This window comes from Phalacrocorax carbo, chromosome 1 (genome assembly GCF_963921805.1).
Source record: "Phalacrocorax carbo chromosome 1, bPhaCar2.1, whole genome shotgun sequence".
NCBI classification, from domain to species: domain Eukaryota; kingdom Metazoa; phylum Chordata; class Aves; order Suliformes; family Phalacrocoracidae; genus Phalacrocorax; species Phalacrocorax carbo.
The window spans coordinates 31,001,407-31,027,288 of record NC_087513.1 but is presented as its reverse complement, the minus strand read 5'-3'; the positions used below and the strand labels follow the sequence as shown (position 1 = coordinate 31,027,288).

The following is a 25,882-nucleotide window of genomic DNA, read 5'->3' as shown; positions in this document are numbered from 1 at the left end:
CATACACCAAATATATTGAATAGAAATAATTCATTCATCTATGAAAGCATAACTACAGACTCATAGACCATATTGTCTATCACCTATCATATCATGAAGCACTAAATGAAAATACTTTCCAACTCATAATTATTTGCAAACCTTTCTTCACAATAGAAGACTGGAAGACTCACCATTGAAAGTGTGTATTAATTAATTCTGTCACATGATACCAAGCATAATTTGCAGAGCAACAGACAGAATTTGTACATTGCACTGACCTCCCAGATCAAACATCCAACACAACACAACTCTCTGTATAACCACTACCTCTCTGATGCAAAACCACTGTACCCACAAACAGTCCTGTAAGTGCTAGAACCCCACCATATCTAAGGGATGACTCCTGCTTTTCTGTACCCTGGAACTGAAATAGCTGCTCTGCACTGAGACTGGATGTTTTCTCAGCAAGAAGGAATTCTGATTGATCAATGGAGTAGCAAAAGGCTTGAAGAAGTGGTTTTTTTAGTATACAGGCATATATACTTCACTTCAAAGACTTGATATTAGGAATGAGGATGTTCAAGTGTTCTTCTAAGATCAGTATATATTACTTTTGCATCACGTTTCACCCATACCAAAAAAGAGTCAGAACAATAGGGAAGAGTCCCATACATTCAGATACATTTTTGTACATGACTCATGTTACCTTCAATTTCATTCAGAGCATCATTCTATGCTGATCAGGAATAATTCAATATATAAAAATATATAGACATAAAATCTTAAGATATCAAAACCAGTTCTTTTTGGTTTGTAATAAAGACTGTCTTCAGACATCCAATAGGAGCTGAAATCTTCTATTTATGTTTTCTGTACATGCATTCAGTCTCCAGTTGTCTCAGTTACAAATATCCTAGTCATGTACCTGCTTGCAGTATCATTACAAATATAATACATATTTTAGAAAAATATCACAGCCTTTGTTGTTTTATCTTATTACCTAAGCTTTTGCTTTACTCTAGTTCTAAGAAAAGTGGCAAGTATTACTTTCATTTTCTACACATACATAATTAAGGGACAATAATATGTAATAAAAACTTAACAAGTTGTAATAGTCCAATAATTTATTCTTTAGCTAAAAACTAGTTTCTACAGTTAAAGAAAAAGGCTCTGGGACAGTTTTCATGCATTCAAATAGAAAATATGCACATCTCAATTACTTTTACCAAAGACGAATGAGGAACATTGCACAGTCTTCTGTACCTATGAGTGATTCACTAACCTACAGGCTCATCAGTGTTCTGCACACACTCTCACAGCTATTATGCCCCACACCTTTGTCCATTTAGCCAAGAACATCCACAGAAGTTAATGAAAAGTTCAGAGTCTTAAGGCATTTGAATGTACAGCATAATAAATTTCCTACAGGTAGAATTTAAGTTATTAAATGCCTTTTGTATTATCAAAAACTACCTTCAGCTTCAAAAATCCAGATAAATATGTTAATAATATATATCAGTGAAAAGTAACACTTGAAGATTATATTGCTATCTTTTGCCACAGAAATGAATGAGGAATACTGAATCATGTATACCAGTCATCACTTATATGAATTACAGCACTAATAACTACATCAAGGAATAAGTACCTTCTTAAGGACATAGATCTATAAAAGGTATCACTCAGTAGCACACGCTGCTCCTATACTTTAAGTTCTTTAAAATGATATCTAGTTTTAGTTGTATATGTCCATAGTTTTTGGACATAAAATTATCTTCTTTGTGTCTGCTATTTCAGCTATTTTACTTCAACAGAAATGCCAGAATTTATTTTCATTTCTCAAACTGAGATAATTTGGAATTTTTCCTTAAAACAGAAATTATATCAGCTGTAAAGGGGAAAAAAAAAGCCCACCAGTGCTCCTATTAACTAAAGCTCATTGAGACCACACTCAAATCTTTGATTTGATTTGCAGCTGCCAAGTACTTTTTAAGTATTCACTACACCAGAGCAAGAATCATTATCTAAATGAATTGAGTCTCAGTCTCCCATATTGGCCAAAATCTTCCAGGGTCATTCATATCTTAGTGTGGGAAACTAAGGATCCACCCTCCCAGTTCTATGCCAATTCTATTCTTTACATGGGAAAAAGAAACCCTTTCAAGTGAGCATTTTCATCAAAATAATACTGTTTCCACAAAACCTTTTGATTTACATTTACTAATAATTTATTTCTGACCAGCTCCAGTAGGAAAGTCTATCTGTCAGAATAAACCAAGTCTTGAAGTACTCTAGAGTCTACTCTTGCTACAAATTTTTTTTCTGGAAGAATAATTTACTCCAAATCAGTTCCACCATATCCCCTACAGATTCCTATACACTGCAGTGAAGGCAGTCAGCTATGAGGGTTCTTTGTCTCAAAAATAAAATAAATTTTTAAAACCTCAAAATCTGAAACAAATCAAAAACCCCCAACCACTAAAAAACCCCTACTTTTATTTGCCAACCACACTATAAGAGTCCAGAGCAGCTGTACTCTCTAAATGAAAAATCACAGCCCTATAATCTTATTGAAAAAATGCTGTACAATTACCTGCCTTGATATGTGACAGAGATACCCAAAGAACAAGCATTATTTGCACCCATGTACCTTTAATGAGAGAGTGAGCAGTTTTGTGTAGCATTTCTCCTCTCATTAAAAAGGAGACAGGTACAATGCTGACATCCCTGTTAAGAATAGATAGAAAGAAAATACTAGAAAGTTCTCGTTGTCTAGGATACTGATTTAAAATCCACTGAAAAGCTGCACTATTCCTGTAAAGACTCAGAGACCAAGGCTTAAAATACTTACTTGATAATGTCCCCTTCAAGAGCAATCACTCGTTTAATGATCTTCTGTTCAGGGTTTCTAGGAGACCTGAGACAGGGGATAAGGTTATACAATCAGTAATGTTCCCGTTGTTTTAAGAAAATGAAAAGAAATTCCACAAAGAAATAGACACTATTAAAGTCATTAGGAGATTCCATGTTCTCCTTGATATAGCATCAATCATGATGTTTCACCCTGACGTGAAGTTACTGTAATCATTCTCATTGCAAACCATCATTGAAAAGCAGATGCTGAAAAATGACCTGCTTACAAACACCACAATAATCAACATACCTTTTATAATGAAAAATATAGTCCACAACAAAGTAGAATGTCCCACTACCAATGAAGAGGGTACCTTTGCTAATAAATTAACGTATTAAAACCTGGATTCCCCATCAAACTTAAACATCATATTGTGTTTAAACATTCAAGTCATTCACTCACTTTAGGAAAAAAAAAAATCTCTTTACGTTATATTAAAATCTGTCACTAATCTAGGTAAACCTCGCCTAGGGAATTGTGGAAGTTTAGAAAAAGTTGTACAATTTTCTGAAAGTTTCAGCTTTATCCAAAGCTTCTTAATGCAATACCATGCTTTCACTTCAAGTTATTTTCCTGTAAGCATGTTTTATTGAGTGGATTCTGATCATGCATCATGAGAAAGCAAAGCTGAACTTGCATGCCCAACATGAATACTTCCACTTCCTGCATGCATACTAATAGATAGGACTACTAGAAGTGTTATTCTACCACAGTTTTGACAGGTTAATGTAGGATGTATGTGCACCATAACATTTCCTTCTTTTTTATATATTTTACCTATTTTTTTCATTCTTCATTTTTCTTTATTTAACTGTGCAAAATTAGCAGAGTGTGTTCTTGTTATTTAAAAAAATTCTTTTCATTTGCTCCTTGTATATAGAAAAGTCAGTGAAGGAACAGATGGGTTCAATTTTCTGCTGATGCTTGGTTCCGTATATTAGACTCAAAGTATAGACTGCTAGACATGGAATCGCAAGAGCTTTATATTACAGTTTTCATGCCGAAAAACATTGACTATGTACACAACAGACCAGTACTTTTGAGCTCACCTCCAGTCAACTGTAGCACACTAAAATTGCATTTCCTTAAAAAGCAAAGCTGAGATGAGGCTGGAAGAAAAACTTGTCCACACTGCTGCATGACTAAAGGCATTTCCAGTTCACTTTCCATTCCAAAATTTGAAAAGAAAAATAGTTTCAATCTTACTGAAATTTTTTTAATAAGAAGCCAAAAAAGTATTTCAGACATTTTAGAAGTGGTTTGGGTTATTTTGTGTGTGTGTGTCAATATATTTTAAATATTTTTTTATATTTCACTGTAATGAAACAAAATTCAAGAATCATCATTTTTAATTTCAAAATATCATAGTTTCACTTCACAGTTTACCAAGCCTGAAAATCCCATTTTCACAAAGCAGTGTGGAGCAATGAATAAAGACCATCCTTTAATTCCCTAGTCATCACTGGAATTTTCAAATCATTATATCGTTTACATTAATACTTTATTTAACATTAATTTTACCTGAAGAGTTGTATATTCTAGTTCAGTCTTGTCTTTCATGTTCTTTATCAGGCTGAGAATACACATTTTTGTAATATTTTACATGTCAGTCTTGGGAGGAATTAATCAAGTTTTAGATGCTCATATGATTCAGATATCTGGATTATCCACAGCACTTTCTGATGCTGCTCCCTAGCAGGCCTCAATGCACACTCATTCAAGCATTGAACACTGCTCTGTCTCAATCAGAGCAGTCTAAGAAAAAAAAACAAACCACGTTTATTATTACAAGCTATTATAAATTTAAAATATTTGCAAAAATTACTTTAGTATTAATTGATTTAATTTTTAATTCATTTAGGCTCAGACTGCAATATTTTTGTATAAAATTTAAGCAATGGAAATAATAATATGTATTGTATGTGATTAACTGTGCGTTTCTGAAAGACTGAATGAAAACAAATATTAAGTTTACTTTTTCAAAATTGTGTTCTGTTTTAACACCTTACTTACAAACGTCCCTTGAAATTCCCCATGTAAGCATTTTACTTAGTAAAATTAGTATGTATATATTGTAATGTAATTACTAAGCTCCCCCTTAGTTTGCCTACCTTGTGCAAAAAATTGTAATGACCTTGAATAAACACCACTCTGAATCTGAGATACGAGTATTTTTTCTAAGAGTGGTTATTTTTCTGCCAGGAATGACATATTCAACCGAAACACACAATTTATTAGAAAGACTTCAAGGAATTCCTTGTAGATAGATATTTTCAATCAGAAATATTTTTAATATTTGAAGCCAGAATAGTTTAAAAATAAACATTATACTAACATTCTAATTCATGAAAATGTCAAAGGACTGTTAAGAGAGGGAGCAGTAGGTTCAAACTGGACAATAACATGGACACTTTTAAAACAAGGATTTTCAAGAGGCAGTCAGAATGTTTTGTTCAAGAGCCACAGTGATTGAACAGGATGTAAGAGACTAGCTCTGAAGTGATGGATACTGATGCCTTCCTAAAAGGTTTTTAGTGTAAAGCTGAGATTTCATTGATTATGGAAATCAAAACCATGCAGACATAGGCAATTCCCATCTTTGAAATTTTGCAGCAGGTATAAACAAATTAAACAATGGAGAAAAAAAATCCCAAAACATTGCAACCTATAATTGCTCAGTACTTCTCTCCCACTGGTATCAGAACAAAGTAACAATTATCTTTGAAAATGGAATTTGTTCAAAACAGAAGGAAATAGAAAAACAAAAGAAACTGTTGATTAAACTGTTTGCACCTCTCCTAAATTACACTGTGCTTTTTCACTCTCCTTATATGAAAAGTCATACTCAGGCATGTTCCTTTTACGTGATATTGTGTGTGAAGAGGTGAGGTTTCTTACACACAATTAATATATTTTGTCTCCCAAAGATGTCATTCAGAAAATACAAAGATCATTAATATGGATTAATAACAACCATCCATACATTTACCAACCAGATCCACACATGATATTTCATAGAGCAGTCACCATTCCTTGACGATTTTCTAAATCAGCCTTTCAAAAAGTTACAATTACATTTTCCTCAGTAAAGATATTTCCTCATCTACATATAACCATTTTTCAGTACACATGAATTCGAGACATCAGTGCAAGCAGAAACAGTCAGACTGACTACGAAAATCCCAAGCACATTACAAATATTAATGCACAAGTAGCAGCTAGCAGCACATCAGGAACGCACTAGGAAAAACAACTCTGGAAAACAAATCCACTTCTTAAATGCAGATTGAACTCTACTCCGCTCATGGTCACTTTTCCTTTTTCCATGAAGAAAAGTGGAAAACAGGCAAGTCTAGCAGTGTATCCCTCAAGCCATCAAGTTAGAGGATTGTTACCAATTTGTCTTTAAACAGCAGTATTTGTTCAAGCACCACTGTATAATACAAAAAGAAAGCAATGGCCTGTGTAGCATCCAAGACTGATAAATAATTTGATTTTATCTGCCAAAATAATTCTTTGAACTTCACCTACAGATCACCTGATGGCTAGCTGTAAATAATAGAATAAAGGAGTAACATCCTCTCCGTCTGAAGTACCTTCTGATAATGGGACATCTCACTCTGCTTTCGCAACAACTTCTAATTTGTTCCAAACTCAAGTTTATGCACAGGGCAATGCAGAAATCCCAATCTCATGCACAGACATGAATCAGGACATCAAAATCCAGATTCAGAGTTTTAAGATAAACAATTTACCAAGAGAAAATTAGACATTTGGTATGCTTTTTTTTTTTTTTTTTTGTGGTTTTCCAGATGCAGTCTTAGCAACTCAGCATAAGCAACCTATCACAATTAGCTTCTGGTAATAATCCTAGCTCCTTCTCCTAAATCTGCGTTTGTCTTATTCTGTATTGACTTTCAGCTCTATAGTCCTCATCCACACCCAGCTTTCATTAAAAACTAATGAGCAATTCCACCACAGTAAAAGAAGAAAAACAAATGACCGTATCATCAAGACATCATTAACTTCGGATTAAAGCCTCTCACGTTTGGTCATTTGTTTGAAAAGGAATTGAAAGAGTTAGGTTAAGTAGAGTTGAAAGTAGATCACACCAGTGATTAGGGAAGATTCCAGTTCCTCATTAATCCCCAGCAAGTACCTCAAGATACAATATTCTAACCTTCAGCCTGTGCACTATTCTGGGGCAATTCTTCCTCTACCTGTCCAGTTGATAATGCTGAAAAAACCCCACAGACTACATAGGGACCCTCCTCTCCCTACACAGACGTTTAGTTCTAAAGTTAAAAGATAGTTTTAGCAGAAAAGCTGTAAAGAGTTCAATTTCCTTTTAAAAAAAATACTTTTCAGAGCTGAAGACACACTGCATGTCATCATGGAGAGAAAATATTGAGAGGATGAAGACTGGTCAGATAGCTTCAGCTGGGTTTTATGAGTGATGCATCCCCAAAACCACAGTCTGAAATAAACTACAAGTTCCTAAGAGTTAGTTTATGCTGGTACAAAACCCACACATATATATGTACACGCGCACCTATTTATGTACACCCACATAAATTTATGCAAGCATCCATTCTTCCATGTTCAACCCCATATTGAACAGTGTGGGATTGCAGTACTACAAAACATCTTTGCCAGGAAGGACAGGCAAAATGATACAAACAGCAGGAAAAACCACTGTTTAGCAAGTGATAGGCAGATAAAAATACTGACAATTCTCTGAAGGCTTTCTCCTTTCCTGATTGAGCAAATAAGTGCTTCAGTCACAATATTGCTCCTAAATTTTTCCTTTTACAGCATTTCAATTATTTATTTCTCTAATGGATATTGCTTAGCACAATTTTAAATAACTGCTACATAAGCTAACTAACATTTGATCAATCATGAAATTTTCATAACATTTCTACATTTCATATGTTATTTGACCCTTCTTTCATTCTTTGAGTTGTCTAACTATGTTCTTCTCAAGAGTGCCCACAGCAAATCATGCTTAAGAGATTGAAACTTAAATTTCTATAGGCTTTTCTAGAGAGAGCATGCTTTTTAGGCTATATCCTAAGATCCCAACAAGATAAGTGAAGGAAGAGAGTTGATTCATTTCTGTTCTCCAAAGGGATATATTAATATGTATCCCCAAATGCTACATGATATCATTCCCTGCTGACCATGCAGTCTCTGTAATAAATAAATAAATAAATAAATAACCTCCCAATCCTGGATCAAACAAAATTTTTGATGCTCAGACACACCAAAAGAAATCAGATTTTTTTCAACAGGTCTTATAACAATAGCTATCATGGAAAGAAGAAATTAGACCTGAATACACTAAAGTCCAACTAAATAAATGCTATAATGTGATAATTTTTATCTTCCTTCTCCTTGAATCAGCACTCAGTTTTTCTGGGTGCATGCAGTAGAAGAAGATCTTATACTGTGAACTCATAATGAATAAGCAGCTAATAGGTTTCAAACAGATAGCTTGAACTAGATACTTTGATGATCTACATACACTTAACGTTACCCATCCACTATCCTAGTCAACCTGCATGGGTTTTGTGCTCACTTTTGAAAATTACTGGAATTTTTATACTAAGTGAGCATTTGCTGGAGCAGAACAAATGACAGGTATTTATTAAAAAGTTGCAGTGAAAAGTGCCTGAAGTTTGCACTGTTTATATGTATCTATGTGTGTGTGTGTGTATATATATATATGTATATTACTGTTAGCACGTGGCTTCACTTTTATGAGCTAGAAGCAAGATGTTTAGGCAGCAACTGGAAGTTTGCCTTCAATTATTCTCAGTTTACTTCAGATCGAGATTTCTGTGATTTGATGGTCACCTACGTGGAAGCAACTGAAACAATGAGCACTGTGTTGTTACAGCATGAACAGACTGAAAAAATGAAGGCCGTCTTCCTCACAAACGTTATTTATGCTTTTATTTATGTTGTTAATACCAGATGTTGAGAAGGATTTAATTCAATAAAACAAGATAAGGGGAAGCTTTTGAGATCTTAATCTAACACTGTTACCCAAAGCCATTCACTCAGTGACATCTTCATTTCCCAAATCTAATTCCTGTTGGATCAAAACTTCCAATGTAGTTATGGTTTACGCATCTGGGAATTTCCAGAATTGCTGCAGGATAAAAAATTAGTTGTTTATCTGCTTCTTGAGCCTTTTGGGGATCAAGAAAATAGCCAGAGCAGTAACTAAATGTAGATGGAGCCCAGAAAAAATGGCATTAATATACGTATGGAATTCCAAACATCAAAGTACAGTTTTGGTGGCTTTACTTTTAAAACATATTTGGAGGAAGAGGACATAGAGAGGCAGTGAAGCCTTCTCATCTTTATTTTCTGGCCCTGCCTAATAAGGTAAACAGGGAGTTTTATATGGCTGCATCATACACTTAAAAAGATGTTGAACCTCAAAATAGCTTTATGCCCTTAGTTCATGACGAAGGAGCTTCCTGCTGCCAGCATAGTAGTTGATGCACAAACTGTACAGTAGGAACTATGTAGCAATATCCATTCTTTCATCCCTCCCAGTACTATAGCTATGATAAAACTGAGCCAACATATCCAACTCTAAATGTTGTGTAAGAATACAAATTTACTTAATATATGCATATATTTTCTAAACCAAAACATTTTTAATCCAGTCATTTAACTTTTTCCCAGTCCACAACTTTTCTCTAAATTCTATACTTCTTTATGCAGATAATGAATATTATAATAAACATAATATTTAACTAATAACATCACAGGTTCTGAGACAATTTCTATATCATGGAAAATAACACACTATAATAGGGGAGGTAAACAAATTACCACTTATTTTATTCTTTTTTGCTGTCCTTCCTGTTGTAAATTTCTATTATATAGAATTTCTGCATTAAATGTATCCAGTAACCAGGTCCAATATCTGTGTTCTGTTTGGACCCACCAGCACAAGAAAGATATTGAAAACTGGAAAAAGTGATGGACCACCAAAATAATAGTAACAGAAGAGTAATGTAACAGCAGGGGCAAAAAAAATTGGGGTTGTGCAGATCAGAAATGAGACAAAGAGTTTAATTCCTCTTGTCATCGATCTAACTGGTGATTAGGGTTCAGACTTTTCAGAGGGGTGCACAGCAGAAAAAGGGAAGGAAACAGCATGAGTTGCAGTAAGGGAAATTCCAGTTGGATACCAGAAAAGTTTTCAAACTGTGTGAGGCTAAGCAGTGGTACAGGTTGCCCTGGGAGGCTGGTATATTCGCAGAGATACTCGGAGCTCAACTGGACAAGTCTCTGAGCAGCCTGACCCAACTTCAGAGTTGACCCTGCCTTGAGTGGTTGATAGGACTAGATAATCACCAGAGGTGCGTTAAAACATATATTATTTTTCACTCCTGACTATGTACAACCTTTAGTCTTATTCAAATATGTGAAGAATCATGATGTTGACACCTTAAAAAAAAACAACATATTTTGACAGGGATGCAGGCTCTGATGCCAGAAAAGACCATACTGATCACCCTAATTAACTCCTGTAGCCCACAGATATTTTTTTTCTTTTCTGTCTTTTTGGATAGTACCTAATTCTATTATAAAGGATTTTTAGAGAAGGTTGTGATATCTTGTTTCAAACATTCTGAGTGACAATGAGTCTAACATCTAGAGAAACTACTCCGAAGTTTAATTACCCTTGCTATGAGGAAATTGCATCTGCATTCAAAATTGAATTTAACCAACTCCAATTTCATGCCTTCTCCTCCAAGGCAGAAAAACCCTGAACTTCTTATTTCTTCTTCATGCAGAAAGATTTAGGCACAGCAGTTCTTAAATTTCTCTTGGATTCATCAGCTAGAACTCCTTAAACTTCTTGGTATACAGTCAGTTTTCCAGTTCCAGGGCCATTTTTGTGGCCGTACTTCACACTTCCTCCAACAGGAGGAGCTTCCTTCAACTTCCTTCTTCTTGGCACACATATTATTCAGCTTGGATCATTACTATACTTAATAATAGATTAAGTAGAGTAACCTGGTATTATTATGCTGGCTCAATGTAAAATCATTTTCCTATTTCCCAATATTCCATTTATTTTGTATATTCAGGAAAAAAAGCTCATCCTTCTCATCCTAGGATCTGACATTGAAAGGATACAAAAAGTGACATCTAAACCCTTATCTGAGTAAACTGCTTGCTAAAACAGTTAACCAATAAAGTTTTGAATTCTACTTGCACTTCACATTCTGTACAGCATGCTTTTGGACGTGATTTAAGTCATACTGTAATGACATGGCCACCAGATTATTTATTGCCCAGTTTATCTCAGTATTGTTTGCAAGCTTAACCAATGATTATGAAGACAATGAGTCTAACATCCAGAGAAACTACTCCGAAGTTTAATTATCCTTGCTATTAGGAATTGCATCTGCGTTCAAAATTGAATTTAACCAACTTCAATTTCATGCCTTCTCCTCCAAGGCAGAAAAACCTTCAACATCTTATTTCTTCTTCATGCAGAAGGATTATGACTTTGGATCACAAAGCAATCTGCTGGAAATATTACCATTCACAGATGTCTCTCCAACCATATCTACATCTTCACAGTTGAACTGAACCTGTTTATAAACTGTCTAATGAGGCCCACGTTACTTCCATGAAAGGCAAGTTTCTAGATCAGGATATTATGTGGTAGCAAAAAGAATTCTTGAAGAAACAAATATACTATATTATGGCCTTTATGACAATTATATTTATCTAGTTTTGTAATTTTATTGATAAAATATACAAGATTTGCCTGACAAAATTATTTCTGAATTCATTGACCTTAACCATATTTTAGCTTCTATTGATAGAATGAGAAAGAAACCATGTGATCATTTTGCTCAGATAAGACTTTCCTACGGCCTTCTCTTTGTTTGAAATACTGGAAATGTATTGCAAGTCTTGAAGTAATTTGCATTTTTCCCTTCAACTGTTAAAGAGGCATTTTCCAAATGGTATTGAATACTACAAAAACCATTTCAGTCCATGCTTGCCTATCAGTAACAATGTTTGACCCAGTTTTGACCTTAAATAGTGCTATAACTTTAAAGGAAGTGACATAGATTAGCAATTTTTTCAAACAGAAGTATTATGCAGAAATCATACATAGTTTTGACAACGTTAGGATATAATGAGAGCAATGGAAAACATTCTTCAGTTGCTTCTTGCTCCTGGACTCCCTCTGGGCTGTTTGAGGAAGCAGGCCCCGGTCCTAATAAATACTGGTTTAGTGAACCATTTTAAACGTTCACCATTTTTCATCCATAATTTACAAAACAAGTACTTCAAGACAGCAGTTGCACCAACTGGTTAGGCATAAGTTCCAGTGATGGTTGATTTGCTCAGCAGCTCCAGTGGAAAATATGTACAAAAATATAATTAAAAATATGAGGAAAACTGTACTTCTAACAACATCCTGTAATTCTTAATTTAACTCCACATTACATTAGCATTTCTTAGCCAAACCTCCATTAAAAAGCAAAATCACTCTCTGCCAAAAAACTATTTTGTTTTTACTGAAAATAGTGTGTTATAATAATTACAGATTGCAAGCACACACTGTTGGAAAGGTACTGTTTTATTTTTATTAAATTTTAAGCTGTTTGCACATAACCTAAAACAATGCTTCCCTGAAACTTCATGGGGGAATATTGAGCAATCTCTAAACAAAAATAACAATCTTAATATATCAGCTGCATAAAGCCTCAGTAAAGGAGTCTTACCCTTTGCCATATAGACATGGAATAATTAGAACATGTAAACAATTCTATCAAGCTCTGCAATTCTTGGACATCGTGCGTGTCCCTTCTCTCTCTTTCTCGTGGGCTCCCATTCCTTAGCTCCTTTCTGCATTCCGATTTAGCTGAGTTTTCAAACAGAGCAGGAACATCTCTCTCCAAGGATAACATAGGCAGGAAAAAATAGCTTCAATGGTAAATACCCATCCATAATGTACCTCCTGGCACCAGATGCTATTTAACAGAGATGTCCTACACTAAGATGAAGGAGGAGTTGGAGGGAAAAGAATAAAGATCTCCATACTTTCAAAGGATCTGAGTTTTCCCTGGTATATCTACAGCATATATCTACATAGTTGCAACCTCATTGTTAGATGAGACATTGGTAGTAGCAGATTTTCAGCATTTTTCATAGATGGCAAAAGGTTATTGCGAATAATTTGGATCTTTGTCAGCAGATAACTATGGACTCTCCCCAGTGTAAACTAGACATATAATTCCTATATGAAAAAAATAAACAAGCCTTTCTACACTTTGGATCCAGCAATCAAAATTGTGCAGCTGAAAAACTTGCAGAAATACATAAAGGCAAATCCAAGAAAAAGACAGAAAGAAAAAATCAAACACACCTCCATTAGAAATTACCATTTAAAAATTTCAGCCAGTTAGTTAAGGTGAGGCAAGGGAAAAAAAAATTTAAAAATGAGAGGAAAATTGAAAACTCTAATTAAAATTTTTCACTGCAATAAAGCTAATTGGTACTGCAAAACTATGGGACATCACTGTGAAAAACCTCAAAATACTATAGTAATGCAGAAGCATAGCTACTATTTGAAGTAAAGTCTCATTTAATTGGTTCTCAGCCTTCCAGTCTAACCACTTTGAGGTTAAACAACTCAGCCACTTATAATGCAGACTGTGTAATCACAATAGCTATGTGCACTTGACCTTCCTCCTGTTAACAGAGAGACTCAATTAATTACTTGCTGTTTTAACTGACCATTTCACCTTATCTTCACCTTTTCCAAAAGGGTTGAAAAACTCTATACCTTAACCTTTGACTTTGAAAGCATACATAGAAATATTTATCTAGCAAATAGGAAGCCAGCACAATCTACGAATTAGAGTATCTAGGCTTCTATGCTTAAGTCAAAACAGTACTATATTCACTGTTTCATTAACCATTATGCTGTAGCGTAGGAACCATATTTCATCTTTATTATAGCTACCCAAATATTCTTCTCTGTAATGGAAATAAAATATGACTTACTTCTGTTGCAACAGACAACAGAGGGAAAGGCACAGAAAACTGCAAAATGTAATCAAATGCTTGAAAATAATTCTCAGGTTGCCATATGGGATACTAGTCAGAAATAATCTATTTAATCTATACATAATCTATTAGTATGATTTTACGAATTATGCTTCTTTTTAAAGAATCTTACATACTGCATTTCTATAAATTCTTTGATTCTGGGATTAGACATGTGTTCATAGAATCATAAGATCATTTAGGTTGGAAAATACCTTTAAGATCATAAACTCCAACTGCTAACCTAGCAGTGTCAAGCCCACCACTAAACCATGTCCCTAAGCACCACATCTACACGTCTTTTAAATACCTCCAGGGATAGTGACTCCACCACCTCTCTGGGCAGCCAGTTCCAATGCTTGACAACCCTCTTGGTGAAGATATTTTTCCTAATATCCAATGTAAACTCCCTGTAGCGCAACTTGGGGCCATTTCCTCTTGTCCTATCACCTGTTACTTGGGAGAAGAGACCAACAACCACCTTGCTACACCTCCCTTCAAAGGCAACTCTTCTAGCATGCAAAATTAAATAATTAGTTGCTGTCCTAAGATGCTAATTGTGACTACACACTACACATTGTGCAGTAATTTTGAATTATTCCTTTCCAATGGTCTTCCAGATAACTTTTCCAGTTACATAACACCACCACAATTATTGAAAAGTACTGGATGTTAAAAATATCAGTGACTTGGGAACCAAAATCTTGTGTCAAAAGAAATTTAGAAGTTAAGAAGCCTGAGTCTCACATCGTCCCTACTGGAGACCAAGTTTAGCATCTCAGATAGGATTAACACAATATTTAAGAAACAAAATTGTGATTCAGAACAATTTGAAGCTTTTGTCTATCTTTGAATTCACTTAAACTCCATAAGCACATTTTAAAAATTTTTTCTTAATGCTACTTTGAGCACCTGTTGAGAAAACTCTCTTTCTTGATATTTCTGAGTAGCTTTATACTTTCTGAATTTAACCTCTTCTACAGTCAAGAAATTATGCCTTCCAGATGAGTTAAGTCTGCTATAGTCAGGGCACAGAAGGTAACAGAAAATTAAAGTGGGATGAATCACCTTGTGGAGGAGAATTTCTCTCTCCACTGAATACAAAGGCAGCCAGATGTCAGGTTAGTCTAGCCATCTTAATACTAAATGATTAAAGACAAACTGCTTGAAAATATTTTTTCATCTATCTATGTATAACAGATTTTTTTTGAATAACACAAGAAAGCAAATGAAGTACTAATGGTGAGCTAAAGGCAACAGCAAAAACAACAAAATGTATACTTGAAAAATAGTTGCAATACATTTCTTCAGTAAGAAATAATTTAAAGAATAAAGATATTATGTCAATGTACATTCACAGAAAAAAAAACCCAAACAAACAACCAAATCAACCAACAATTTAAAAGATCTCTACAGAGGCATAAGTTTGGACTTCGGAATTATTTGCAATTTTTGTAAAAAAGTGACACGTGAAATATAAGTACTTTTTCCGTAATTACAGCATAGAAAATGAAGCTCAAATATCTTCCAACTAATAAAAGGTAAAGACAGAGGCTTAACTAAGAAATAATTTTGAATCTCTATTTGTAGTTATGAAAAAACCTGTCCATAGGACATAACCCTAAAGATGTCTATGTGCTCAGTAAGAACACAAATAAATTATTCCCAGACTATATAACAGTAAATTCACTGGAATTTGTATACACTTACATGATAAAATAACATTTGAGAAACAGAGAGTGATGCTGAGGATTACTTGCTTATGTAGTTGAAAACTTAGCTTTTGTTATAATAGATTACAGAAAAAATTAAGAACTAACATTAGCAAAACAAAAAAATGGGAAAGTTACCTACATATTTTAAACCGACAGTTATGAAATGCTATTTGCAAAAGTTATAAGATATGCTTAAATGAAAGAACGATCATAAGACAACTGGACACAGCTAAAATCTCTCACAATGAAAAGAAACCAACCTAACTTTGGTTTGGGGTTGGCTGGTCGTTTTTTTTTTCTCATGACTGCTTTTAGCATAGACAGCATTTGGGGAAAAATGCCCACAATTAACTGCAGGTGTCCACCTGAAGATAAAGTCAGGCTGAATTAACCGTAGATTGGTTACTGTGACAGAAGTCCTTGTAATAATAGGAGTTATGACCTGCTTATGAGGATTTGGCAAAAAGCAGCAATGGCAAATTTAATAGGGAGCATTTTTCCACATGATATTCTTTCTCAAAACCCTATCTTCTATGTCAGCAGGTCATCATGCATTGTGCTCCATTTGATACTAATTGCATTATCCTCTACTAATGTGCTTTCACAGATAGCAGAAGGGACCCTGCACAATAAATGAGGATATTGCTCTAGGAGACTTTGATCACTTAAGCAGGCATGAAAGAACTTTGAGGAGTTTGTCAAGAATAAAACTGTGTACCATGTTGGGATTTGCTATAAGATTTTTAGATTCTGAACTTCAAGACATTTCCTCTCTTGTATGATGACTTTTTTTTTTAATAAAAAGGGAAGATGAAATGAACCAGAAGTGTCACCAACAGTGAACAGCACAGATGAGTAAAATATCTATACTTACAGATGATTTTCCATTCACACAAAGCAGTTTACAAGATTTTTAGAGTGTTCCCCCTCTCTGTGGACACAAATCTGCTCTCCCTCTCTTCCCCAACTGTATGCACAACCCCAGCGTTTGGTTTGCACGCTTGCTTCCCAGCTCTCCCCATGCCACAGTCCGCTCTAGTTATTCGACCCAAAATGAATTCTTCAGTCTCAGGCAGCAGCAAAACCAACCCTAGACCCATCCAGTATGTCAAACCCAATCCTGTGTGACAGTTTCCCCCAAAAGTTCCCTGTCACCTTTTTCTTGAGGTAAATTATATCCTGCTGAAAATATTGCTAGAACAGGGAGAGATTGGCAGAAGAGGCAAGAAGGGAGGGAAAAGGATGAATTAAACTTTACACGCAATTTTCACACACTCTGATGATGCATTACTCACCCTCCTCCCTCTATCCAGGAGGCAAAAGTTCAAACAAGTTATCATTTTTTGTCTCTATTATTTTTGTCAGAGTGGATCCATGCTAGAGTTCTAGTTTTACTAAGTCTCAAAATGTTTGTGCCAGTCTTATGTTTTCTTTAACGCATTGATCCACTGCTTTATTTTTAAAAAGGGGTTTTTTTTCCTGAAAATTTTCTGGAAAAAAAGGAGGAAAGTCGTCTCACAAAAAACAGTCAGCAGGACAGCACAAAGAAAATGCAAGCCAGAAAGACTGATGATAGGGGTTTGTGTCAGAAACTAATATGAAAGAAAGCAATTATTTCTTTCTAGTGGATGAAAATATTTGCAGTATTAGCAGCATGATAACCTGGAAGGAAGAAACGCAAGATATGGTGTGGGATTAACAAAACTTTTTAGAAATTCTACTGACTCTACTACTGAATCTTTTAAATATGTGGTTCACATATTATTTGGTATATTTTGGACAGTACTGATGAATTCTGAAATGTGTTGACACTGACTATGTATTGGGCATTGTTGACACAGAACATCAATTAGAAGCACAGAAAGATTAACACAGCTAATTCAAACTTGGCATTATTGTCTTTGCCATTCTAAACATAAGCGTTTATATTTCTTGAGAAGTGCATATCCAAAACAGGTTTGAAACACAAACTTTAATGCAGCTGCGTTTGAGAAGCCCTTTCATACCCTTACCTTAAGAAAGCAAGAATAACACTGAAAATTACTGGGGTTATGAAGAGATTAATATCAAGAGCAAAAATTGTGGGAAATCATACAGATCTTTACAACACTGGTGCCTGCTGCATCACAAAAAAAGTCTTTTAGAACAATCTAACTTTTTCATTTTGATTCTCTTAGTAATATTCTACTACCAGTTTATGATAGGCATTTGTTGCAAAGCTCATAAAATATATACTGGAATATATTTAAACTGTATGGCATAGTGTTTTGATATAATATCTGTTTACTTCTGGCTCAAAACCTAAAGATAGCTTTTGCATGTATGCTTCAAATGATGCATCACTACAGAAACAGTTACTAACACAGTTCCTTAAAACTCAAGCTGGCAATATATTTAGTAAGTGGTACAGTAGTAGGGCTGTTGGAGCCATGATGGTGCACATATAACCTTACTTCTCTGAAATAAACCATACAAGAGTATAAAAGGTGTTTACGAGTTTTGGTTAAGGCATTGTATAATTCAGAAACTTCAGGATTAGGCTTTCTTCAGGATTAGGGTCAGGATTTCCTTTTAACTGAGAAGTAGTAATACTAAGACTTTGCATTTATGAACTTTCTGTACATTCAAAGCCTCAAGTAACAATACTACTAACATTCATGATTTATAGTATTTGATAAAAAGCTACCAATGCACTCATCTTTGCTATTCGTCTGCTGTGCAGACAGTATGCAGTGGGACTGGAGTTTACAAATGGATATTTGGAACATAATCAAAAAGTTATTTAAAAAAAAGATAGTTGTCACATTTGGAAAAGGAGATATTTCCCTGCTTTAAGTTGTGATCAGTCCAAGTTGGCAGGATGAATCACCAGAAGCAAAACAATGAGCGACAGGCAAGGAGCGCTCAGCAGGCAAGGATGTTTGTGATATAAATCTGTCGTATAGGAACAAACTGGGAATCCCTCAAATTTCTGCCTGTTTATCAGCTTCTAAGAGGAAAAAGCAAAAGCGTTTTTTCCTTTAGATTTTCACAATCATTGTCTTTGCTAGGATTAGGCAGTATTAACTCTCTGAATGCAGTGAACAGCAAGTACCCCTGACCCCACCACCACCACCACCACCCCCCAAGAGGCATCCCAGTTCATTCAAAGGGGCAAGGAAAAGCCTGCACTGCTGGTACACTCATAGATGTCTTTCCACAAAAGGCAACACCTGCTACCTCCATCCTTGGGTTAGTCCAGCAACACATTCACTATCTGAAATAATAAATATTTTTCAAACTTTCTTTTTTATACTTCTATTTCATAAAGAAAGAATGGGGAACTATACATAAAATAGTTGAAATACCTCCCCAATATGGCTATAAACTCTTCAGAAGGAATAGGTAAGGAAGGAGAGGCGGTGGGGTAGTCTTATACATTAGTGAGTGTTTCAATAGCATAGAGCCTAGCAATTGTGATTATAAGGTCAAGTCAGTAATCTTATGGTGGTAATATTAATGCTTGAAGCAGGCGATAGTGGATAAAATAAATCTTAATAGGTATGCTGAGATGGCAGACTGGCTTCTCTAGATTTAGCACTTGCAAAATTTTATGTGGTGTGTAAAGCTCATGGTATTTTTGTATGGAAAACTTTCATGCAAAACTAGTCCAGCTGCGCAGCTGTGATAGAGACAAGTTTTATCTTCTGGGTGAGAGGAAAACTTAAGTGAAATAGGATGAAATGAAATGGTCTCAGGTTGTGTCACCATCCCTGGAGGCATTCAAAAAACATGTAGACGTGGCACTTCAGGGCATGGTGTAGGAGGCATAGGGGTGTTGGGTTGATGGATGGACTTGATGATCCTAGAGGTTTTTTCCAACTTTAATGATTCTATGATTCTATGAGGGGGAAGGCCAACAAGGCAGATATCCTGCTGGGAGACTGTTAAAGACCACCCAACCAGGATGGCTGGTGAAAGTATCACAATCGGTTGCACTTGTTCTCATGGGGGACTTCAATTTACCAGATGTCTTCTGGAAATACAACACAGCAAAGAAACAATCTAGGAGGTTCCTGGAGTGTGTGGGAGGTAACTTCCTGACACAGCAGGTCATCTTGAGTGGCATCATGTGGCACATACAGGACAACCACGATAACAGGGGCAGCCAGTGTGGCTTCATAAAAGGCAGGTCCTGCCTGACCAACCTGATCTCCTCCTAGGACCAGGTGAATCACGCAGTAGATGAGGGAAAGGCTGTGGATGTTATCTACCTAGACTTTAGTAAAACCTTTGACACTGACTCCCACAGCATTCTCCTAGAGAAACTGACTGCTCATGGCTTAGGCAGGTGTACTCTTCACTGGGTGAAAAACTGGCTGGATGGCCAAGCCCAGAGAGTTGTGGTGAATGGAGTTAAATCCAGTTGGTGGTCGGTCACAAGTGGTGTTCCCCAGGGCTCAGTTTTGGGGCCAGTCTTGTTTAATATCTTTCTCGATGATCTGGACAAGGGGATTGAGCGCACCCTCAGTAAGTTTACAGATGACATCAAATTGGGTGGGAGTCTCGATCTGCTTGAGGATAGGAAGGACCTGCAGAGAGATCTGGACAGGCTGGATCAATGGGCTGAGGCCCATTGTATGAGGTTTAACAAGGCCAAGTGCTGGGTCTTGCAACTGGGTAACAACAACCCCGCGCAACGCTACAGGCTTGGGGAAGAGTGGCTGAAAAGCTGCCTGGTGGAGAAGGACCTGGGGGTGTTGGTTGACAGCTGGCTGAACATGAGCCAGCAGCGTGCCCAGGTGGCCAAGAAGGCCAACAGCATCCTGGCTGGTATCGGGAATAGCGTGGCCAGCAGCAGTAGGGAAGTGATTGGTTGCCTGTACTCAGCACTAGTGAGGCCGCACCTTAAATACTGTGTTGAGTTTTGGGCCCCCTCAGCACAAGAAAGATATTGAGTTGCTGGAGCATGTCCAGAGAAGGGCAACAAAGCTAGTGAAGGGTCTAGAGAGCAGGTCTTATGAGGAGAGGGTGAGAGAGTTGGGGTTGTTTAGCCTGGAGAAGAGGAGGCTGAGGGGAGACCTTATCACTCTCTAGAACTACCTGAAAGGAGGTTGTAGCGAGGTGGGTGTTGGTGTCTTCTCCCAGGTAAGTAGAAATAGAAGAAGAGGAAATGACCTGAAGTTGTGCCAGGGGAAGTTTAAATTGGATACTAGGAAAAAGTTCTTCACCAAAAGTGTTGATAAGCATTGGAACAGGCTGCTCAGGTAAGTGGTGTAGTCCACACCCCTGGAGGTATTTATGAGGTGCTTAGGAACATGGTTTAGTGGTGAACTTGGCACTGCTGAGTTAATGGTGGGACTTGATGATCTTAAAGGTCTTTTCCAACCTAAACAATTTTGTGACTCTAAGCACCTACAGCTTATGTATAGCTCTCTGTTAAGCATCTTTCAGATAGATATGAGTTGACAAATTTTTTCTATATATGTAATGACTCTTGTATCCACTTTGAACTAAGTAGAAAAAGAGCTCCTAAACCAAAGAAATAATGAGACCCTCAGGTGTCTCAGGTTGGGCATCCAGTATTAGTGCTTATTTTATAAAATTTCATTTGAAATCTGTTAATACTTTCTAAATTATGTATGATTATAAAGTGATCAGTTGAGTACAGGGCTGCGTTTCCACACATAATAAAAAAACATTAAATACACAGTACATACTAGTGTTTATATAGCTAATTTTCTTTCCAAAATTTATTATGCTTTTTAGGGCTTGTTGTACTGAAATGGAGAAGGTCTTTCTAATTTCATTCTTACATTTTCTGCTCCACTACATGAATGATGAAATTGTGATTCAGCGGTTGTGGAGAAGACAGCATCTGTCTCATTAAGATACTTACAGTCTAAAATTTTTCTGGAAGGTACGTGATTTCTCATTGAACTGCTGCCAGGAATCTAAAACTCATTTATTCACAAATGAACTTGGCAGTAAAAATTCTAGTTTATGTAAGTTTTTATTCTCTTTTTCCACCTTAACTCCAAAACTAATCTCTTGATGTCATTAATATTTTAAGAAAAGAGAAAATACATTTGTGTTCATGATATGATTATGGGTTGTTGATGTAGCTTACAAAACTGTTCTTGAGTGAACACTGTTGCAAGTATGTTACATGTAATCCATATACTTTCTACTTATTTATATTTAATATTTAATGAAGATAAGTTGGGGTTCTCCATAAGCTGTGAAATATTTTTTAATTTTATGAGTATAGTTACAACTCTATGGACTTTTGCAAAGACCAGACTACAGACCATCTTATCAAAGTTGAGAACATATTTGAAAGAACAAATGTCATCTGAGATCTGCCAACCAAGGTTGTTGTAGAAAATTATTTACTCAGCCAACTGTCAGCTGGATGGACCAGTGCTAAGCTATTAGGGCTCTGGAAACTTTTTTAATGCATTTCCTTTCTTGTGACTGTTCAAATTAATTCATAGTTCTTGGTTTATGCTTTTTTACTTTATAAGCTTTATTGTTTTTTTGAGTCATATGCTGTTACGCAGACTTCCTGCTAGTCTTTCTGACCTTTTAAAAATTTTCTACTTAGAGTCCTATGTTAGAAATTTAAACAAGTAAATAATTTCAGTGCGTGAAACCAAAGTTAGTAAGAGAGAAATGTGTTATTAATTTCCTAATTTCACACTCTCATTAACACAAACAATAGTTATGCCACTTCTTTAGGTTACACTGTGATTTTTTGGTACACATTTTTTTTCTTTTTATAAAGTCAGATATTCCTCTAGCTAAAACAACCACTTCTTCCAGTTCACCCAAGGTTTAGGCCAGCAAATATAAGCTGGTGGAGCAGAAGAGGGGAGAAATTTTAAAGAAATAGAGAACGACTACTGGAGATAATTTGAGGAGAGTGCAAGGTTATTTTCCCCCGTTTTATTTTTTCTAACAGACAACATTAAATTATTCAGAAAGTAGTCATGGTGACGGCAGTATGTAAGTGTATAAAAGAAAAAAATTCTTACATCTGTCTTTGTATTGGCTAACGACTCTCAGGATGTAAAATGGATTTATTTGTCATCCACATCTTGAGAGAGGGAAGCTCTTCCACACTTATACCCACAAGTTGTCATGTGTCAACACAGGCACTGGAAGTTTTTCCATTTGGTCCTATTCTGTACATCAAACTGGTCTTGAGGAAAATTTTACAGGGTGTTGGATAACTTCAAATGTGAAAATAATATTCACACTTTAAGGATAAGTGTGATTAACCAGTGGAAAAAAATACAACATTAGAATCTTCAAATGAAGGCAAGATGCCAAGTCGTCTTTTAATCAAACAGAAGTATTGGGCTCAATATCAAGTTAAATGAGTGAAGTGTTATGACCTGAACTGTCAGGCCTACAGATGCATTACCAAACACAGTTTCATTGTCTCTGACTGTGTTTTCTTTTTTAGCTCCTGACAGAGGAAAAATAATTTGATCCTTCTTTTACTGGAAAGTAGAGTAACTTTGTCTTGTGTTTGGTGCTGACTAGTAGCAATCATGAGGATGATTACGACCAACCAGCTAACAGATATTGCATTTATGTTGAGCTGTAAGGAGAAACTTCTAGTGATGATGGCATACCTAACATGTATATACAAACACTGGTATGTGTAAGAATTCAGACTCAAGATTATTTCCCTTCCACATTAGCCCTAAAGTATATTAAAGAAACAGACGAACAACGAATGGGTTAGAGGTCTGTATAAAATGTTGTGTAATGTACATTCCTCTCTCAATTGAAGAAAATCTGTAAAGATCACAGAATCATAGAATCATAGAATTATTAAGGTTGGAAAAGGCCTCTAGGATCATCAAATCCAACCTTCAACCAACACCACCATGTCTCGTAAACCATGCCCTGAAGTGCCGCGTCTACACATTTTTTGAATACCTCCAGGGACGGTGAGTCCACCACCTCTCTGGGCAGCCTGTTCCAATGCCTGACCACTCTTTCAGTAAAGAATTTTTTCCTAATATCTAATCTAAACCTCCCCTGTTGCAGCTTGAGGCCATATCCTCTTGTTCTATCACTAGTAACTTGGGAGAAGAGAGCTTACTCTTGAACGAGAGAGAATGAGAGGAAACGCTTCAAGCTGCAACAGGGGAGGTTTAGATTAGATATTAGGAAAAAATTCTTTACTGAAAGAGTGGTCAGGCATTGGAACAGGCTGCCCAGAGAGGTGGTGGACTCACCGTCCCTGGAGGTATTCAAAAAATGTGTAGACGCGGCATGGTTTAGGAGATATGGTGATGTTGGTTGAAGGTTGGACCTGATGATCCTAGAGGTCTTTTCCAACCTTAATGATTCTATGATTCTATGACTATTTATGATGTAAAATTTTTTTCCAGGGTCTAAAGGCCAGTGCCCTGGGGGGTGAGGGACTGCTCTGCTACACCCCATCCCCCAAATCCCTTCGCCCCTTCTCTTCTTGCCAGCTCCTGTTACTCCCCGAGGGTTTTTGGTTGCAACTCTTTAGCAGTGAGGCCACCCACTAAGCCAGAATGCCTTTGTCTTAATTCATATAGCACTAAAGCACTACAAGGACCTGATTAGCATTGACAAAGTGGCTTCAACATAACTAAAATAAAATTTTAATTACTTTATTTAAACAAATGCAAATTCCCAAATGTAGATTACTTTAAACCAGTTTAACAAAGCTCTAGTTCTCATGTTCTCAATTCTTCTCTGTGTCACAGAAAGAGGTATCCCTTGAGGATGGCAAATAAATGAAAGAGTCTGGGTGTTGAGTAAAACAATTGCATCTGCCAGCTGGTAAGATCATTGCAAAAACTAGATGAGTAGCTCAAGGCAAGAGAGGAAATTGCTACTTTGAGGAGGAAAGAGGAAGCTTCAGAGCTTTTGACACTTGTGCTAGGCAATGAGCAACCACATGCTAAAAGCTGTACAATCTTGCCCATCAGTGGGCAGGAGGCTAAGCTTCACTAACTGTGGGATGGAAGACAGAGATGAACAGAAGGACTGAAGGACAGAAATCATTTTGTCTTGCAGAAACTGGCAATGCTGGCAGGCTGGACTATTACAAATGGTGTGGTTTAAGAAGTCACCAAACTTCAGGGAGAATCTACCAGCTTTGGTTGGAAGTCAGTAATTAATGGCATTCACACACCTAGTCACAAAAAATGTTGGTGGGGTTTTGGTTTTGGGTTTTTTTTTTTGTTTTGGGCTTTTTTTTTAATTACCACTGAGAGCAGCAGCTTCTGTGGAGTTGATATCCTGAAGAAAACTGAATTTTTGGGATTTTCTGCTAAGCCATAACAATGAACTATGTGATCATGGCAAAACAGAATCTGATGGCCAGAAACAGGAACTGAGAGATAGACAGCACTGGTTTTATGACTATATCCTTGAGGAGAGCTGAAAGACCGATCAAAGCAACCATCCCACCTCAGAAGACACTGAGAACAGGGTGTTAAATTGTATAGTCAAGGAGAACAACTACTTGGGATGCTGATAAGAATTAAAACAAAGTGCCCATTAGGTGAACTATCCTCATTATAATCCTAAAGTTCAGGCCCATAGGCCAGGATACCCACCCCCTTCTAATAAGTCCCTTACTTTCTGAGGATGCGTGGTAAATTAACAGTGAGCTGTACCTTTGCATCAAAGTGAGAAAGAAATCAACCAGTTATTAGCTGAGGTGTGTGAATATTAGATGTGACTGACACATTTAACTGTATAAATGCCTTGTAGTTTCTTGGCACAGAGTGCTAGCTTTGTGGGTTACCACCTAGCACACCCCTCTTTGCCCAAAAATGAATTAAATGAAACACCTCTTCTCTGTGTGCAGTTTTTGCATTTTGCACACCGGGCCAATAAACCCGCTTTTTGGGATAACAGAGTGATAGTAACTTTTTTAATTGCTATAACTCAGTTCCTTGTAACTTCTTGGTTGCCCTCAGACAAACACAGTCCTTGGTTAAATCAGCTGAGGTTTGGTTTACTCTAGTTGGTGTGCAAAGTTAAAAGCAGACAACTTCACTAAAAACACAGAGCCTGTTACCTACAAAGTGTAGTTTCCCCTTTGGCCATCATTATGATTATGGTATCAGAGCAGGGGAAGGAATAGGTCTGGGCAGGTTCCTGCATCAATGCCTCTGTGTTC

At 36.4% G+C, this 25,882-nt stretch overlaps 1 protein-coding gene across 2 annotated transcripts in view; it reads right to left on the bottom strand.

Moving 5' to 3' along the window:
* Positions 1 to 25,882, bottom strand: part of IMMP2L (inner mitochondrial membrane peptidase subunit 2) — a 481,592-nt gene that overhangs the window by 154,137 nt on the left and 301,573 nt on the right. Inside the window, exon 4 of one of the 2 annotated variants that reach the window (XM_064447497.1) lies at positions 2,834 to 2,899. The exons of the other annotated variant lie outside the window; for it this stretch is intronic. Coding sequence (XP_064303567.1) covers positions 2,834 to 2,899 — 66 coding nt within the window. The remainder of the gene's footprint in view (positions 1 to 2,833; positions 2,900 to 25,882) is intronic. 2 annotated transcript variants of the gene reach the window in all.